The 15,085-nt window shown below is 40.3% G+C and overlaps 2 protein-coding genes across 4 annotated transcripts; one reads left to right on the top strand and one right to left on the bottom strand.

The window, feature by feature from the left end:
- Window positions 1-612: 612 nt before the first annotated feature.
- Window positions 613-1,813, top strand: tifa (TRAF interacting protein with forkhead associated domain). The gene is made up of 2 exons (XM_022752291.1): window positions 613-740; window positions 866-1,813. Exon 2 carries the CDS (start codon window positions 924-926, stop codon window positions 1,509-1,511), a length of 588 nt encoding a protein of 195 aa, XP_022608012.1. The 5' UTR covers window positions 613-740; window positions 866-923; the 3' UTR covers window positions 1,512-1,813.
- Window positions 1,814-2,718: 905 nt separating this feature from the next.
- LOC111226955 (RNA-binding protein 4B-like) lies at window positions 2,719-8,532 on the bottom strand. 3 transcript variants are annotated; one of them, XR_002665320.1, is made up of 5 exons: window positions 8,397-8,532; window positions 7,459-7,888; window positions 4,859-4,936; window positions 4,446-4,536; window positions 2,719-4,361 (listed from the first exon to the last, which is right to left on the bottom strand). XR_002665320.1 is itself a non-coding variant. In XM_022752289.1 (4 exons), the coding sequence occupies exons 2-3, from the start codon at window positions 7,868-7,870 to the stop codon at window positions 6,730-6,732; spliced, it is 1,023 nt and encodes a 340-aa protein (XP_022608010.1). In that variant the 5' UTR covers window positions 7,871-7,888; window positions 8,397-8,530; the 3' UTR covers window positions 4,951-6,397; window positions 6,710-6,729. The 3 variants fall into 3 exon arrangements, 1 of the variants encoding a protein (XP_022608010.1); XR_002665321.1 differs by having other exon boundaries at window positions 4,902-4,936; XM_022752289.1 differs by lacking the exons at window positions 2,719-4,361; window positions 4,446-4,536; window positions 4,859-4,936 and adding exons at window positions 4,951-6,397; window positions 6,710-7,340 and having other exon boundaries at window positions 8,397-8,530.
- Between the last annotated feature and the right edge of the window lie 6,553 nt (window positions 8,533-15,085).

Raw genomic sequence — 15,085 nt, 5'->3', positions numbered from 1 at the left:
CCTGGTATCACTGGGCAGGGAACTAAAGAGATTGATTAACGTGTAACAGATCAGTTTTGCGGCCAAGCCTCTTGCTACTGGTTGTAGATAATGCAGGGTAGGTTATTAACTTGACACCATGTAGCGACTTCGTTTCTTTTTCAAGTTTCACATTCTTTACGCTCTCGTTGCATCATTAGGAATTTCCAGGGCTGCTTCGTTCAGGTGCTCATCATAAAATTGTATATAAGAGAACAGCGATCCACCCATGAAAGATTTCATTAGAAAAGTTGAAAAAATGAACATTGAATCAAAGCACTGAATAACTTGCGTTTTTTTATTATCATTATTATTGTAGGACTACTGGCACAAACTGAGAAATGTGCCTATTGAACCTCCCAAATCTTAGGAAAGGCAGGATCTCCAGTCTGCTTTTATCGTCTAAAAGTATAAAAACACAACTATAATAAGTTTACAATGGTATAAAAAAGAAAGAAGCAACTCAAATGATCTGCAAAGCCAGACTTTTCCGATCTCTTCTGAAATTGACAAAAGTCTGAATTTGCACTTGAAGGCAGCATTGTTACTACTGGGTCTTAGGACGGTGACGAAACTCTGGAAAGAAGAAAACAGCTTGCAGTCTTCCTGTTTTCATCGTCAGCAGCAACACCGTTAGTTTGAGAACTTACAATTGGTATCATTTGATTCTGTTGATGGATTAAAAGCATCTGTATCTGCAAATTATAAACATCAACATACAGGTAAGGCACAAACATTTCACAGCAGTAATTTATATGGTGTTGTATTACTTTACTTTTTGTTTGACTGACTGGTAATTTCATCCACCTCATTTCACTGAATTCCAAATGTGTTTTTCTGTTCCTAGAGCCTTTCTTCACAGAGGGTGTACCCGTTACTGATATCATCAGGAATATTTTTTCACAATGAGTGTGTCTCAAACAATGGAGACAGAGGAGGATCTCCTGACTTGTCTCCAGATCAAGCTTTACCACCCTCAGCAGAATAGCAAGGGTCTTTATGGATTGCTTCCCCTGGGGAAGAGGAGCAGACACTCAGCAGATGACCCTCTGAGGCTGGGCCGTGACAGCCAGACCTGCACCTACGCCCTGCTCGACCCTCGGGTGTCCCGAAAACAGCTGGCCCTCCACGCCTACCGCACACCCCAGGGCCCAGACATGCTGTTCACCGTCCAGAACCTGAGCCAGAGGGGACGACTGTCTGTGAACAGCTCAGCTCTGGGCTACCTGGAGAGGATGGATCTCCCTAACAAGGCCCTGATCCGGTTCGGAGAGTATGAAATCCTGATCATCCGTGAGTCCGGCGAGGCCAAGGGGAGCTTTGAGGTGGAGTTTGAGATGCTAGCTGTGCCTCCGTCAAGGGAGACAGGCATGTGTGTGCCTACTATGACACCTGTCACGGACACAGGCGCATGTGTGATGAATGGTCTCCCATCTGAGCTCATAGCACTTGGTCCCCTGGAGACTGACGAGACCCTCATGTGTCAGTCATAACCAACTAGCGCCTCTCTGTGAAATGTTGTGACCTACTTTTATACTTTTTTTTTATTGACTTGCAATTGAAGGCAACGCAAAATGCCCCATAGTTGTTACATTAAAGTTCATACAGGCTTAGATAAAATCCCTGTTTATAATGTGAAATCATCATTGTTTTGTATCCTATATCTATTACTTTCATGTCTATATTATTAAAAAAAAAGCTGTGACCTTAATAACCCTTACTTTGTAAGTGCAAATGCTATGAGGTCTTAAATGTATTGCTTTCTACATTTTCATCTCACACATTAAATTGTTTTCAATAACATGTTTTTGTGAATGTTGTTGTTAAATACTCAGCCATAGGTCTCATCAAGATGCTTATGGTATTCATTCATACAGCACATTCCCATATACAAAACAAACTGGTGTAACATCTGGTCTTTTAGAAACAGGTTGTTCCAGATTTGCTTGAGATAAAACAGCTCTGCTTTTCATTTTGAGCTCAGGTTACAGTGATTAGCTGGGGTAGACAACAAAAAAAATCACTTCTCTACTTGGCATCAGTTTCTGGGTTGGGTGCACTTTTTTTGCAGTTTCATTCAGTGGTAAAAGTATCAATACAATAATGTAAAATGACTCCATTACAAGTAAAATTTATAGGTATATATATTATTATACAATTTTTAGTATTATCAATAAAATATACTTAATGCTTCAAAAGTAGAAGTACTCCTTTTGCATTGTGGTCTCTTTCTGAGTAATGTATTATTATGTAATATGTAAGTGTTATTGGTACTGATACAGTAATCTGTAAGGAGTATTTTAATATTATTTCTAGTTCAGGTGGAGCTAATTGTAACCACTTTATATAAGCTGATAATACACTCCGGATGAATGTTTTCATAATAATGTAACAATATAATGTATATTATATAATAATAACAAAATAATGTAGAATAAAAAGTATATTTCCATCTATAATGTATTGGTTTATAAGTATAAAGTAAGACCGAAATACCTACATATAAATACCTCAAAATTGTTCTGAGGTACTTGAGTAAAGATTCATTTCATTTCTTTTTAGAGCAGGCATGTTTATTATGTCGTCTACACAGACATAAACAGCAAACACAGATACAAAGGTGAGACAGTGCATGACCATAAAACAAGATCTGTGTTGACTCACTGAGCAGGTATTCTGTTTGAGAAACCCATGCCGTTTTCTAAAAGTCCGAGAACAAAGTCCAGAACTGAACTGAACTTACAAGAAAGAACTGCAAAATGAGATCTTTATCTACAGAATAAAGATTACAGTGTCACATAGCAGCAGCCATAAAAGTTTGGAATGTGATCACTCTCATGCAGCAGACCTGATAACCACCGCTGGTCAAGACAGTACGACCAACTCTGGTTTCCTGAAACTCCATCCCAGCAGGAAGGGAGTGTGCTTACACAGAACTTTATTTAAACTGAAATAACCTGTGACCAAACAAAACTAAAACAGGAATAGAGAAAATTACATCTATTCTTTGGTATTTGTGGGGGGATTTACTTTCAGTTTTATATTGTGTAATTCAGATTACATTGTGTTGTCGCCTTCTGACAAGTAGAGCCACTATAATTTCTGTCCATCTGTGGCTGGATACCTGTCCTACCTCTCACCTGGTATTTGCTGCGATATGTGATCTTCTCTTAATCGTTTTTTCTCACTTATCAAGAGACAAAAGCAGCATGTTCATCATTGCTGAAAAAGCTCATCTGCAAATTTTATAAGGAAAAAGTCATTGCAAAATCAAGTGACACTAGCTAATAGTGAGAAAAAATAGTAACAAAACACAGACTACTTAGAACTACTGCAGGGTCTGACATCACAGCTGAATTCAGTAAAACTTGTTTTTGTAATTTTGTACAAAAACTGTTTGTCTGCCTTTATATCCCACACCTTTTGTTATTCATATATATATATATATCAAAATCAGACTCAACTTTTACAGTGTAGATTGTGAGCTACAGCAAAGTTTGTGTGAAACTGGGAGAACTTTCTTAACTTAACGGCTAGAGGTAAAAGTTAGGAAGCCCAGTCCATAAATGCTTGGAGCTGCAGGATAGATCAAAGCAATATCTTTACAACCACAATAAACTACCTGGGATTAACAGCAAAGACAAAGACAAACAACCTTCTTATCAAAAAATCTTATATTTACTAAGGCTTCTCATGTTTAAACATTTTATTCTGACAGGGCATACAGAAAGTCTATATCCATGTTAAAAAAAAAACCTGTAATATACAGTGTATGAAATAGTTGTAGGTACACAAAAATAAAGATAATAGTAAATTATATTTAACAGTTGTAAATACAAAGTCATGCATAGCTTTCAAGGAAATATTCCAGGCCTTAAGGTCTGTATCAAGAGGTCAGAGGGCCTTTGTCGGGTGAGATGTGTGGCTCAGGAGGTAGAGCGGGTCATCCGCTTGTCGGAAGGTTGGTGGCTCGATTCCCAGCTCTTCCAGTCTGCATTTCAAAGTGTCCTTGAGCAAGATACTGAAGCCCAAGTTGCCCCTGACGTGTCATCATTGTGCAAGTGTGTGTATGGTAGAAAAGTGCTATATGTAGGAAAAAGCGCTGCATGAACACCTGTGTGAATGGGTGAATGTGGCTTTCCTCGTAAAGTACTTTGTGGTGTCCCATTTACGGATGCGATCAAGCTTTTTTCAAGTTTGAGAGTCCTATAGGACTGAGTCCAACCCCATTGTTTTGGTGTCATCAGCTGCAAGGCACGAAGATGCATCATGCAGGTTTTCTGCGCTGGGACATTTACTCCAGCTCTCCAAACAACGGACCAAAACCGGACAACATCCACTTCCTGTAAAGCAACAGACACTTCAATCAGGGTTTGCAAAATAGACAAGTCTCTCATGGACTTCAAAATAAACTCGCACTGCCTTACCTTTAACCGCAGCACCGTCGGATCCCATGATGCTCAGAGTCCTGTCAATACACGTCAAGACCCCTTTATCGTCGCCAGAGCAGAGACAAGCCTGTGAACACAGACACAGGGTCAGAGATCCCGCTCATCACTGATGAAATAAAACATTTCTATCAGTTCTCCATTATCTCATACCTAGTTTACATTATCATTACTACAACTTTTCAATAATTTCCTGAATGAAATTGAAATGTTTAAGTCCAAATTTAATGCAACTGATTTAAAAATGAAGTACAAGCTCAAGTATTTGCTTTACTAAATTAAAAAAGAAGAAAAGGTGAAAAGGATTAAGTGTTAAGAATGTGATAAGAATTCCCTTTTTCCCATGAGGACTTAGGTAGGTGTGTATGCAGTATGGTTTAAACAATATCTACCTCTTTTCTTCGGGAAGCTGGATATCTTCTGAGGATGACTTACCATGAGCTGACATCTCTTGCATAGAGTCTAACAACCTACAAAGAGCAAAAATACTAAGAATACCAAGCCTGCATGCAATTTGTGATACATATACGCAGGTTATAAATGTTGAGAGTTAAAGCAGTAATGCAAAGTGTGACCAATACATAATGTGATAGAGAAATGAAGAATGCAAATCAAGACTTCAGAACAATCGTCGCAAGACGACAGAAACATGGGCCAGCGCAGTGAGTGTTCTACTTCTAGGAAACCACTCCGATTGGCTCGACACAAGGTAGGAAATGCAGACGCTGAGGGACAGGAACAGGGGACTACGCACAGCAGCCGATGGACGCAGTTTAAATACGTCTGTGTAGCCACAGGAGAATATAGGAAATAGAAGTAAACTTGACGGTTTGGTTACTCCTGGGTTTCCTGTATTAACTTTTAGGGTCTTCCAAGGGGAAGGCAGGAGCAAAGTTAACTTTTTGTTCATATTTGAGTTTGCATACATGCATTTTACACTGACAATGCCTTAAACAGTGATCAATTTAACCTCCATCAAGTCGTGGAGATTACGAGAGCTCAGATGAACACGCATCAACACAAGATTTCAGCGTTGTTTCGCAAACAAGAATTTTAAAAACACACATTTTCAATCATTTTCACTTGCAATGAACAGGACAGAGAGCATCACCTACCATGTGTCAAGCTGATAACTCAAGGGTGTGGAGAATTAAACTGAAAGCGTGTTATGAGTCAAACGCCTGGGTATTACTAGATATAACTGATCTGGAGAATAAAGTGTTTGGGCTAAAAAGGCCTACCCAGGGTGGAATAATTTGACAGTTAAAACGCCATTTTTGGTTTCAGTCGTTTATTTAAAAAGCTTTCAAATAAAAAGCAACTTGTGAAGTGAATAAAAATCATACATAACGGTGCTATAGATTCTGTTTTCGCAAGAAAAGATAAACACAAAGTGTAAAAAGAACAAAACCACACTGAAACTTTTGATTTGTCATGCTAACATATGTCGCAAATCTTAAGAGATTATTGTACAACCTGCCACACCAAGGATTATATTAAAGCACTTCTACACTGATTTTTTAAACTGATTTTGATGAACATTTTGTGATCACCCACCAACCTTAGTCTGAACACAATGATCTTCCCTTGTTATAATATTATATCAGTTTCCCAGAGGCCTTATTCATTTAGAAAGACTAAGTTTTGCAGCACTGCATCACACTGGAGTAGATTAAGGCACCTAAACCAGCATCCTATTCTGAAAAACACTTTAAACAGTAAATCAAGCAGAGGAACAGAAAAGGCATAAACAGCTCAGATGAATACGTGAACTGTAGACATGGAATCCTATGTTTTAAAGTACGGGGCTCTCCGCAATACAGAATCTTCCAGTAAGTCTCAGGCGAACGCGACGCAATCCGCCATAGACAAGGAGGGTGTATAGCACCACATGCATCAGCAGACGACGACGATCTTGTCATATTCTAAACCTGAAAAGAGAGCACACCACACATGTCAAAGAGCGCGTTTTACTCAGGAATCGCGCAAGACTGATTTTTGACGTTAAAGCAGCAATGTTTTAGGAGTCAACCAGCAAAGTTTGTTTGTATATTGATTTATTAGCTGAGCTAGATCTGCAGGAATTAAAGCTCAACATAATGGTGATAATTTAAAGCGTGATTCTACCTCAATTTACGGATTCAGTTCTCATTCATTTCAGTACACATTCATTTGAATTTTTTTTCAATCATGTCTATCTATGTAGCTTATGGTGTCATGAAACATCTTCTCTCTGTTCTCACCTTCTATTACACTCGGGTGCCTAATAGCCTGCATAGCGAGGTGGTGGTGGCGGCGGCGGCACTCTGTCCGAAAAGGAGTCCCTGGGGCGGGGAGCTGCTGCATACATTGGAACTCTGGACATTGGAGAGAGCCGGGACCGCTCATAGGAGTACCCGTTACCGGCTGACGGAGCAGGTGGAAGGGGGGCTCGTCTGATGGGGCTTCGGTCCCTGACCATGTAGGATGGAGGAGCGTGTGGAAGCGGGCGGCGTTCATATGGGTCAAGGGACCCCATTCCAAGACGTTCTCTAACCAGTGCTGAGGGAGGAGGAGGAGGAGGGGGGATGGCACGCCTATCATCATAGCCCTCGGCACTGTAAGGACGGGCTCTGTATTTCTCATAGTAATCAACCAGCCCGTAGCTGTCTCGTTCGCCATAGCCACGCGCAGGATAGAGTGCCCGTCTCGGAGGAGGGGGTGGCGGAGGCGGAGGAGGGTAAGCGGACATGTGGCCTCTGTAGGGAGGCTCAGGCCTCTCCCCTGGGTAGCGAGGAGGATAATAGCCTCCTCTGCCTGGCGGAGGTGGATAGTCCTCCTCCTCGGGTTCCCCTCTGGGTCTGCTTTTTGATATCTGAACATGTATGCGACTTCCTGAGAGAGAGAAAAACATTGTCCCTCAAATCTAAAAGGTTAAAAATACTGATAGTAAGGAAATCCCCAAAACTTCCAATCCTTTCACTCGTAAGAGTAGAATATCAAATTTATTTACCTTGAAACTCTGTGTTGTCCAGGCCTTTTATGGCATCCATGGCCTCCTCATGATTGGCCATGTGCACAAAGGCAAAGTTCTTGACAATGGAGCACTCTGTGACTGTGCCGTACTCTTCAAAGAGAGCGCGGAGCTCTTCATCAGATCCCTTTTCTACATTGGCAATGTGGAGCTTAACAGGGGGGGACTGGTTCTTCCCTCTGCTCAGCTCCACATTGATGGGCCTACCACTCAACTTATACAGATGGAGCTCACGGATGGCTTTGGTAGCAGATTTGCGGTCTTCCATATGGACAAAAGCATAGTTTTTGTACTTGGCACATTCTGTCACTTTGCCATACTGGGTAAACAGAGCCTCAACTTCATCCTTCCCAGCGTGCTGAGAGAGGTTACCAATGAAAATCTTCACCATTGTTGTCCAGCGTATTCTCTGTAAGAGGTAAAGACAGGGAGGGTTAACACAGGCCACAATGCAGTAACAGAAAGTAACCAGTGGGAGCAAATGCTGAACAGATAACGTCAGTATCAGGAAATAGAAAGCTTGTAATCGAGGCGACTGCAGGCTAAAGGGCCACCAGAGCGAATCATTATACAAGTCCGTCACCAAAATAACATGCTTAACTCAGTTACTACAAACGTTTAAAGTTTGTTATTATTCTAAAAACTGTGCGACTACAAATACAACTGACATATATAAGGCTGGAGTCGAAAACATTTCCGTGTTTATACTTCCTGGCCACTGAGCTGCTAAACAGGCTTGTTTAATTTGAATGCTATCTATTAGCAAGCTAACGTTAGCTACCAGGTGTTAGCCAATTTGTGTCAGAACCGCATAAATTGTCATTGACAGTATATGCAGTTACATTTGAAGACATGTAAAACTAAACGTCAACAGAAAGAAGTTGAGAAACACAAGAAGACGTAAGTAGGCTACTCACTACTTTTAGAGGCGCCACCACGGAGTCGAAAGTCCAAATCTGACAAATAGTAAATACGTGCTGACGTTACGCGCGCAGATAGGTTTCTGATTGGTGGATGGACGCGTCGCTCAAAACGTACGGACTGTGATTGGATGAAGTGTGAAGCAACGTTTTCTTTAAAAGGTATATGTATGAAGGTGTGTCTCGTTTGACAAAAGTTTGCTGTGACCAGAAGAAAACCAGATTAAATGTGTGCTTTAAGTATGTTTTATTTGGAAACACACGAATACACACTTCTAAGCCGCACTTTGGGAGTAGCTAGTAGTAGTTTACTCTCCTCAGTTTATTTATATTATTCATTAACCTGGTTTTATTTGAATACTACATTCATGAATTGAAAATGATTACATTTTGTTTTCATGAATGAAATCAAACTGCAATAATTACTTCTTCTTTGAACAATAATTTATTATACTTTGTCAAAATTATTTACCAACTACATCTTTGTATAAGTTTATATATAGATATATACAAAAATAGATATAAATATATGTACAGGCCTATATATTTATTTTCATCTATATCCATACTTAATTACACGCAAGCAAATTTATATCTAGAACAGGAGAAAAAAGTAAAAAGTCTTACGGTACATTCAGTCAGTGGAAAATCAATGAATATTGACAATATTTGTATAATAATACAAATTATCCTGTTCATGTTTTTCCTCCTCTCGTGAGTAATTTACACCAGCAGTGAGGAAACAAAGGGAAACAGCAGCAGTTACCAGCTCTGGGAAACCTCTTCAAAGGATCTGTTACATATTTCAAATGTTCATGTGGCCACTGTGAGTCAGATTGTGTTAAATCAGACGTTACACCCTTATCCATTTTTCCAAGGACTCGTAATTTGGCATTACTGAAAAATGATGGGATGAACTATGCTGTCACTAATTCTTCAACAACCAGTGGACCCATATTAAAGCTGCATTAGGTATTTTTCTTGTTCTTGTTACAGAAATAGGTTTAATATCAAATTGAGAGTCCTAACTGTTTCATCATAACATCCTGTAGTGTTCCTTAATATGAAACAGTGAATGGAACAATTCATGCTGTCCAGCTCCACAGCAAGATGAAAATGGCACTTAAATGTGTTGTGGCCTAATGTTTTATGAAACTATTGTCTTACATTTATCAGGCTTCTGGCAACTTGTTAAATGTAAGTCCTATATTCAATCTTCTTCTTTTTTTTTTGGTGGCGATATGGAGCTTTTTGGTGTCATGTTCTGCCCTTTTAGTGACTCTTTGTTTGGATTGTGTTTATTATTATTTTCTGTTTTATTTTGATATTAACCTGTTGACATTTTACTTCCAGTCTTTGTCAAGTTTTCCCTGTTTCCCTGTTTTCACCTGTTCACCTGTATCTTTGCCTCTCTTGTGTGTTTCAGTCTCTGTGTTCCCCCTCATACTCGGTTTGTCTGACTTGTTCCTGCTTTCATTACCTGTTCAGTTCCTCCGTGTTACCTCATGCTCCTGTGTAAGTCCCTTATTATGTTCCCCTGTGTTCCTTGTGTAGAGAAGCTTGTTCTTGTCTGGTTCCTGGTTCTCCAGCTAAGTTGCTTGCTTTGTCTGACCACTGTTTGGCGCTGAGCAGGCCGCGTGTGTTGTTCCATTGTTCATATAAAAATTGAATATTGCAGCTTCAAATAGCCTCATATGAGACTGTGGGAATATTTTTAACAGGTGTGTCGTAATCATGCTACAGTGGATCATTTTGTGGGATAGTGGGATTCAAGGATATGTAGTAGGAGTGATGTTCTGTATTTTTGATAAATACCACTGGGATGAGGGAGTCAGTTGTGAATCAGCCAAGTTGGGGAAACTCCCAAACTTCAGAAACAGTGGTGTCTATGTACAACAGTTTGGTATAGTAAGACCCAGACAGCGCCCACAGCCGGAGTGAGTAAACTTATAAAAAAAGTTGATGCACAAAAGAGCCTATTCAGTTCACTCTCGGAACTGAAAATAATTTCTTTGCAATAAAATCTACGTCACATGGAACTCAGAAGATTGTTTCAATTGAGTCATTAATTAAATTTAGTAATCATTCCTGACAAGATTAAGGATTAACTGACTTTAAAATGTCTTCAATCCCATTTTAAATGTTAAAACTGAAATTAAACTGATAGAAAATGAAAAACAATATTGTGATTGTTGTTTTGATCGATCACTTCCTGTGGAAGGGGAAAACATTTCCTGCTGGTCACCATGACCTACACCTGGACACAAATGACAAATCTATAACTTGACACTCTTCTGTTGCAAAGCTGTTTTTACAGCTTTGTTTTAAGGAGGCAATTGTACCTAACCTGCAGCATATATTTAAAGGCATGATGCAGATAATGTCACAATACCAATAACGCTTAAAACATTTCAACTCTGTCCGTGTATGACATTTATTTGATTGAAGTCTTCTCTGTGGCTACTTTTTCCAACAGTTCAGTATGAATGCTGAGCCCCCGCTTCCTACAGATTAGGCTGATCTAAAACAATGATGGGCAGTGGGAATTTCCAACTGGAGACGGGGGAAGAATGGGACTCACCAACTCTCATCCCTTGGGGAATATAACACCAGATTCAACAAGAGGCAACAGCAACTACTCTTCAAATATAGAGGCCTATTGGTTAAGGAGTCTCAGCAGCAGAAACGGCTATGTATGTAATGTATGTGATATGTTGATAGTGTTAACATGCTCGTTGCACTATTAGGTAGTGAAGTATGGGGTCCCCTTTGCCAACATGGGTATACCAGTTGGTATGAGCACCCAATAGAATCTCTACATGTAGACAGATAGATTTTACACATGCAAAGATAACAAGTACCTGTTGCTAAAACTAAAGAAGAAGAAACCAAAAGCCAGAGTAGATATGAATGTTATGTGTTCCTAAACAAAGATTATGTGTCAAGCAGAGACAGATTCAGAGCAGGTCAAGGCTCAGTGACCTCAAACTGGCACCAAAAAAATCATGGCAACAGAAAGAAAACAGAACATGTTGTCACTGTTCCACAGGAGAAGTTGAGACAGAGATGAACTTCCTCCTAAAAGGTAAATCATTCAGTAAAATAAGGAACACATACTTTAACCAGATCGACTCTGGTCGATTGATCGTTTCAATGAACTAAATGACGTCCCAACATTAAAAACAATTCTCGGAGAAGGAGACGGGGCTGGTCTGCCCAATATGCTACAACAAGAAGGACAGTGAATGACCTACACACATAAATAATGTACTGTAAACTCACATTGACAGAAATGATGTAAACAGTCAGGTAAAGCTGTAATTTGATCTGTGTATCCTCCTCAGACCCGGTTACCGTCTGGGGACTTGTGTGGCTGGACTCTGGGAGGAACCGGACCTCTGGGATTTGCCCCTCCTGGTGCGAATTCTCAGATGAATCCCGAAAAGAAAGAAAAATGCTGTCTGAGGAAATGTGATGGCAGCATGATAAAAGAGGTTTTTAACTGTTTGTAACTTGAGAGCCAAGAGAATACATGTCTCATGGGTGATACTGAGAATATGTGTACTTCCCCCTTTAATGTGGTGGTTTTATTGATGCACATTAAATGAGATTTCATATTTTCAGCAGTTTTAACCACAAAGTCTAGTAGAGCCCATTATGACAGTAAATCTCCAGCAGAGGGAGACACAGACTGATAGAAGTGAAGTCACAGACGTAACTATAGGGATGATGATGATTCTCTTTCACTGCAGTATTCTCTTTAATTATTCAGGCATCAGCACACTAACAGTTTTGAGTTTCAAGCTCTTCCCCAGCTTCCGTGTAGCTTTCCATAAAAAGAATTAATTATAGTGCCAGTTAGGCAACTGAAATAAATGTGGATATGAAAACAACTGTAGGTAAATCAAAGTATGTATATTTTAGCCCACAAAGCTTAACTCACTTGAGTGTGTGTGGATACGACTGCACTGCATTCTTCCTCCCAGTTCATCAAAACGTTTTAAATTCACAAGGACTGGGATCCTGCGACACATCCTGGATTAGATGTATGAGAGCTCAACTCTGACTCAGGAGCTTCCAAAACATTGTTTCGCAGCCATTCCTGTCTAACTTTAGATCTCTGTTTGAGGTCTTGTCTTGTCTTACTAGGAAACTTTCAACCCTCTAAGTGTCCGGTCTCTTTCCTTAAATTTCCCCAGTATTTTTTGCTGCATACATGTGCTGTTTACTTTACCTTCACAGGTCTTCCAGGACTTGCTGCAGAGTGGGATGACGCAGCCATCACCATGCTTCATGCTGAGGACGGGGTCTTTCTGATGATAATTTGTTCTCAAGAAACAAAGAACCTTTCAGTTTGCTTCAGTGTCTGAACAACAGCAGCCCAGATGTTACACGACTTTTTAAAAACAGTGGCTATTAGTTTGCCATGGTGTAACGTGTAAAGCAGCCAGATGATCAAAACCATAAAACCCTTGAGCAACAGTGTCCACAGGCCTCTTTATTATATATATTAATTATCCATGTGATGTTTCATATCCACCCTTAATGTACATCAGTTAAGATTTGCTTGAATTCATTAGTTTTTTGTTTTTTTTTAATCAGTGAAAAGTTCCTTCCCTTAAAGGCTGATACCTTCACTAAAGAGGAAATGATGCACCATCTCCAAGGGGCTCCACAAACAGAAACCATGTTGCTGTAAATACAAAGCTGAATGAGTGAAGTTCCTGAGATTCATATCAAAAGTAGAATCAGAAAATAACAAGAACAGTGTCCTCAGTGGCAGACGTTGGAAGACAGTCGGCGTACAAAGGAAGTCTGAAGACTCTCCGTCATCCAGGTCATGGCATCTCTTCGAGCGCACGAGGAAATGAGGACGAGAAAGCATCATTTAGCAAAGACCTATTCACAGCTAAAATTGTTGAAGTCTAGATAAGGCAAAGCTCTACTAAATGCTACAAATGACAGTAACAGCTGGACTTCACTGACGCTTCTACACAAAATTAGGATTGCTTAAAATAGCTTCAGACAAATTTATCACTGTAGTTCATGAAATGGTTTTTGTTACGTTGCAAGAAGTCATTGTGAGTAACTTAAATTACAGCAATGCAATATATAATTCATGCTGAAATGATATTGACGGTTCAAAAGGTTTCACTTGGAATTTTTTGATACATTTTCTGGGCGTTTATTAAAAAGTAAAAAACTGTTTTGAAAAAATGTATACCAAACAATGAAAAGTCCTTTATTGCCATCAGAACATGAGTGAGAAAACCAGAGACAAAATCTGACAGAGTGAGGAGTCGACTGTACAGCCAGCATCCACAGACGCACACGAACACACACACACACGCACGCGCGCACACACACACACACACACCCACACACCCCCACACACGCACACACACACACAGTAGCCAGCAGTCTTTCAACAGGACGTGAGGGATACAGATACATAAGGGATTACAGTACTCACACAATGAGGTATAAAGGTAAACACAAACATACCAGTAAGGGTTTCATCCTCCACTCACACACATGCAACTGAACCAAGGTACAAATACTCAAGTGCTCGTTCATTCTCTAAAAACACAACATACAGGTGAGCAGAAATGTATAACAGCAGCATCTGGGTCATCTCGATTCAACCACGCTCCCATTCATCTGTCTCTCAAAACCTTTGGTCATGTGGACGCTTGCTTGTCATGCACAATGTTGCCCTTGGAAATGTAATACTTTTATGAGACTCCGAAACTTGTGAGCAAAGGAATGGGTCTCTTCCTGACTCGTATCCACCGATAGAAACTGGGACGTTCTGGGCAGATGAGCTGGGAGGGTGGTGTTGGGGGGGTGGGTGGGAGATGTTTGTTTTTGTTTTTTTGTTGTGTTTTTTTTTTTGTTTTTTTTTTGTTTTTTTTTTAAGTTTCTCTCTCTTCAAAGGTAGAGTTTCTACGTTAGTCGGACATTCAATGTGTACATTAGCAGCAATTCTAGTGAATGAAACAATGGCTTTGTAAGTCAGATTAATAACACCCTTTCCTCATGCACAGGACAGGCACCACCTACTACTCGTTAACTAAATGCCATGCAAGTTAGAAAAATAGACTGCAAACTCACAAGACAGAGAAATCAAAGTTCGTCTCCAGAGAAGAAGTTGATTTCACTTCAATTTTTTATTTCATATTTTCTAAGATGTGGAAATAGCAACAAAAAAAACTTGAGAGCGGTAACCAAGACAACAGTAACAATATGAGCAGAGAGCCACTGAGGTTTCAAGTCCCTCTCTTACTCCATTTGCCAACCCAAACTGCCAGGTACAAGACAGACACCTCGCTTGTTTAAAGTTTTTCCTTTTCAGTCCTGTACTTTGTGCCATTGCAGGCGACCACTTCAACTCGCACGCACCTGGTGGTGTGTATGCCTCGTGTGTGTACCTGTAGGTGTGTGTCATGTGGCTCTCATGTCATTTGAAGCTGTCCCAATCCCACAGTCCGCAGTCTCCAGGCCCCCCCCCCCTCCCCCACTAGCAGCACCCGTCCCAGAAAGGTGGTCGCCCCTCGTGTGCGTCCGGAGCTGCGCGCTGCAGTGGTTTATCAAGACACTAAGTGTGGCTGGAAGCTAGCACCGCCGCCCCCTCCGACACAGAGAAAGAGGCACGGTATAGTTCTCTTTGAGTCTAAATCTATAGT

Source organism: Seriola dumerili, unplaced genomic scaffold (assembly GCF_002260705.1).
Source record: "Seriola dumerili isolate Sdu_G_001 unplaced genomic scaffold, Sdu_1.0 BDQW01000167.1, whole genome shotgun sequence".
Classification (NCBI taxonomy): Eukaryota; Metazoa; Chordata; class Actinopteri; order Carangiformes; family Carangidae; genus Seriola; species Seriola dumerili.
This window is presented reverse-complemented; position numbering and strand designations above follow the sequence as displayed.

Coding starts and splice junctions, on each gene's coding strand:
- tifa (XM_022752291.1), top strand. CDS start 924: ATGAGTGTGTCTCAAACAATGGAGACAGAGGAGGATCTCCTGACTTGT.
- LOC111226955 (XM_022752289.1), bottom strand. CDS start 7,870: ATGGTGAAGATTTTCATTGGTAACCTCTCTCAGCACGCTGGGAAGGAT. Junction 7,341..7,458: donor GGACAACACAGAGTTTCAAG/GTAAATAAATTT, acceptor TCTCTCTCTCAG/GAAGTCGCATACATGTTCAG.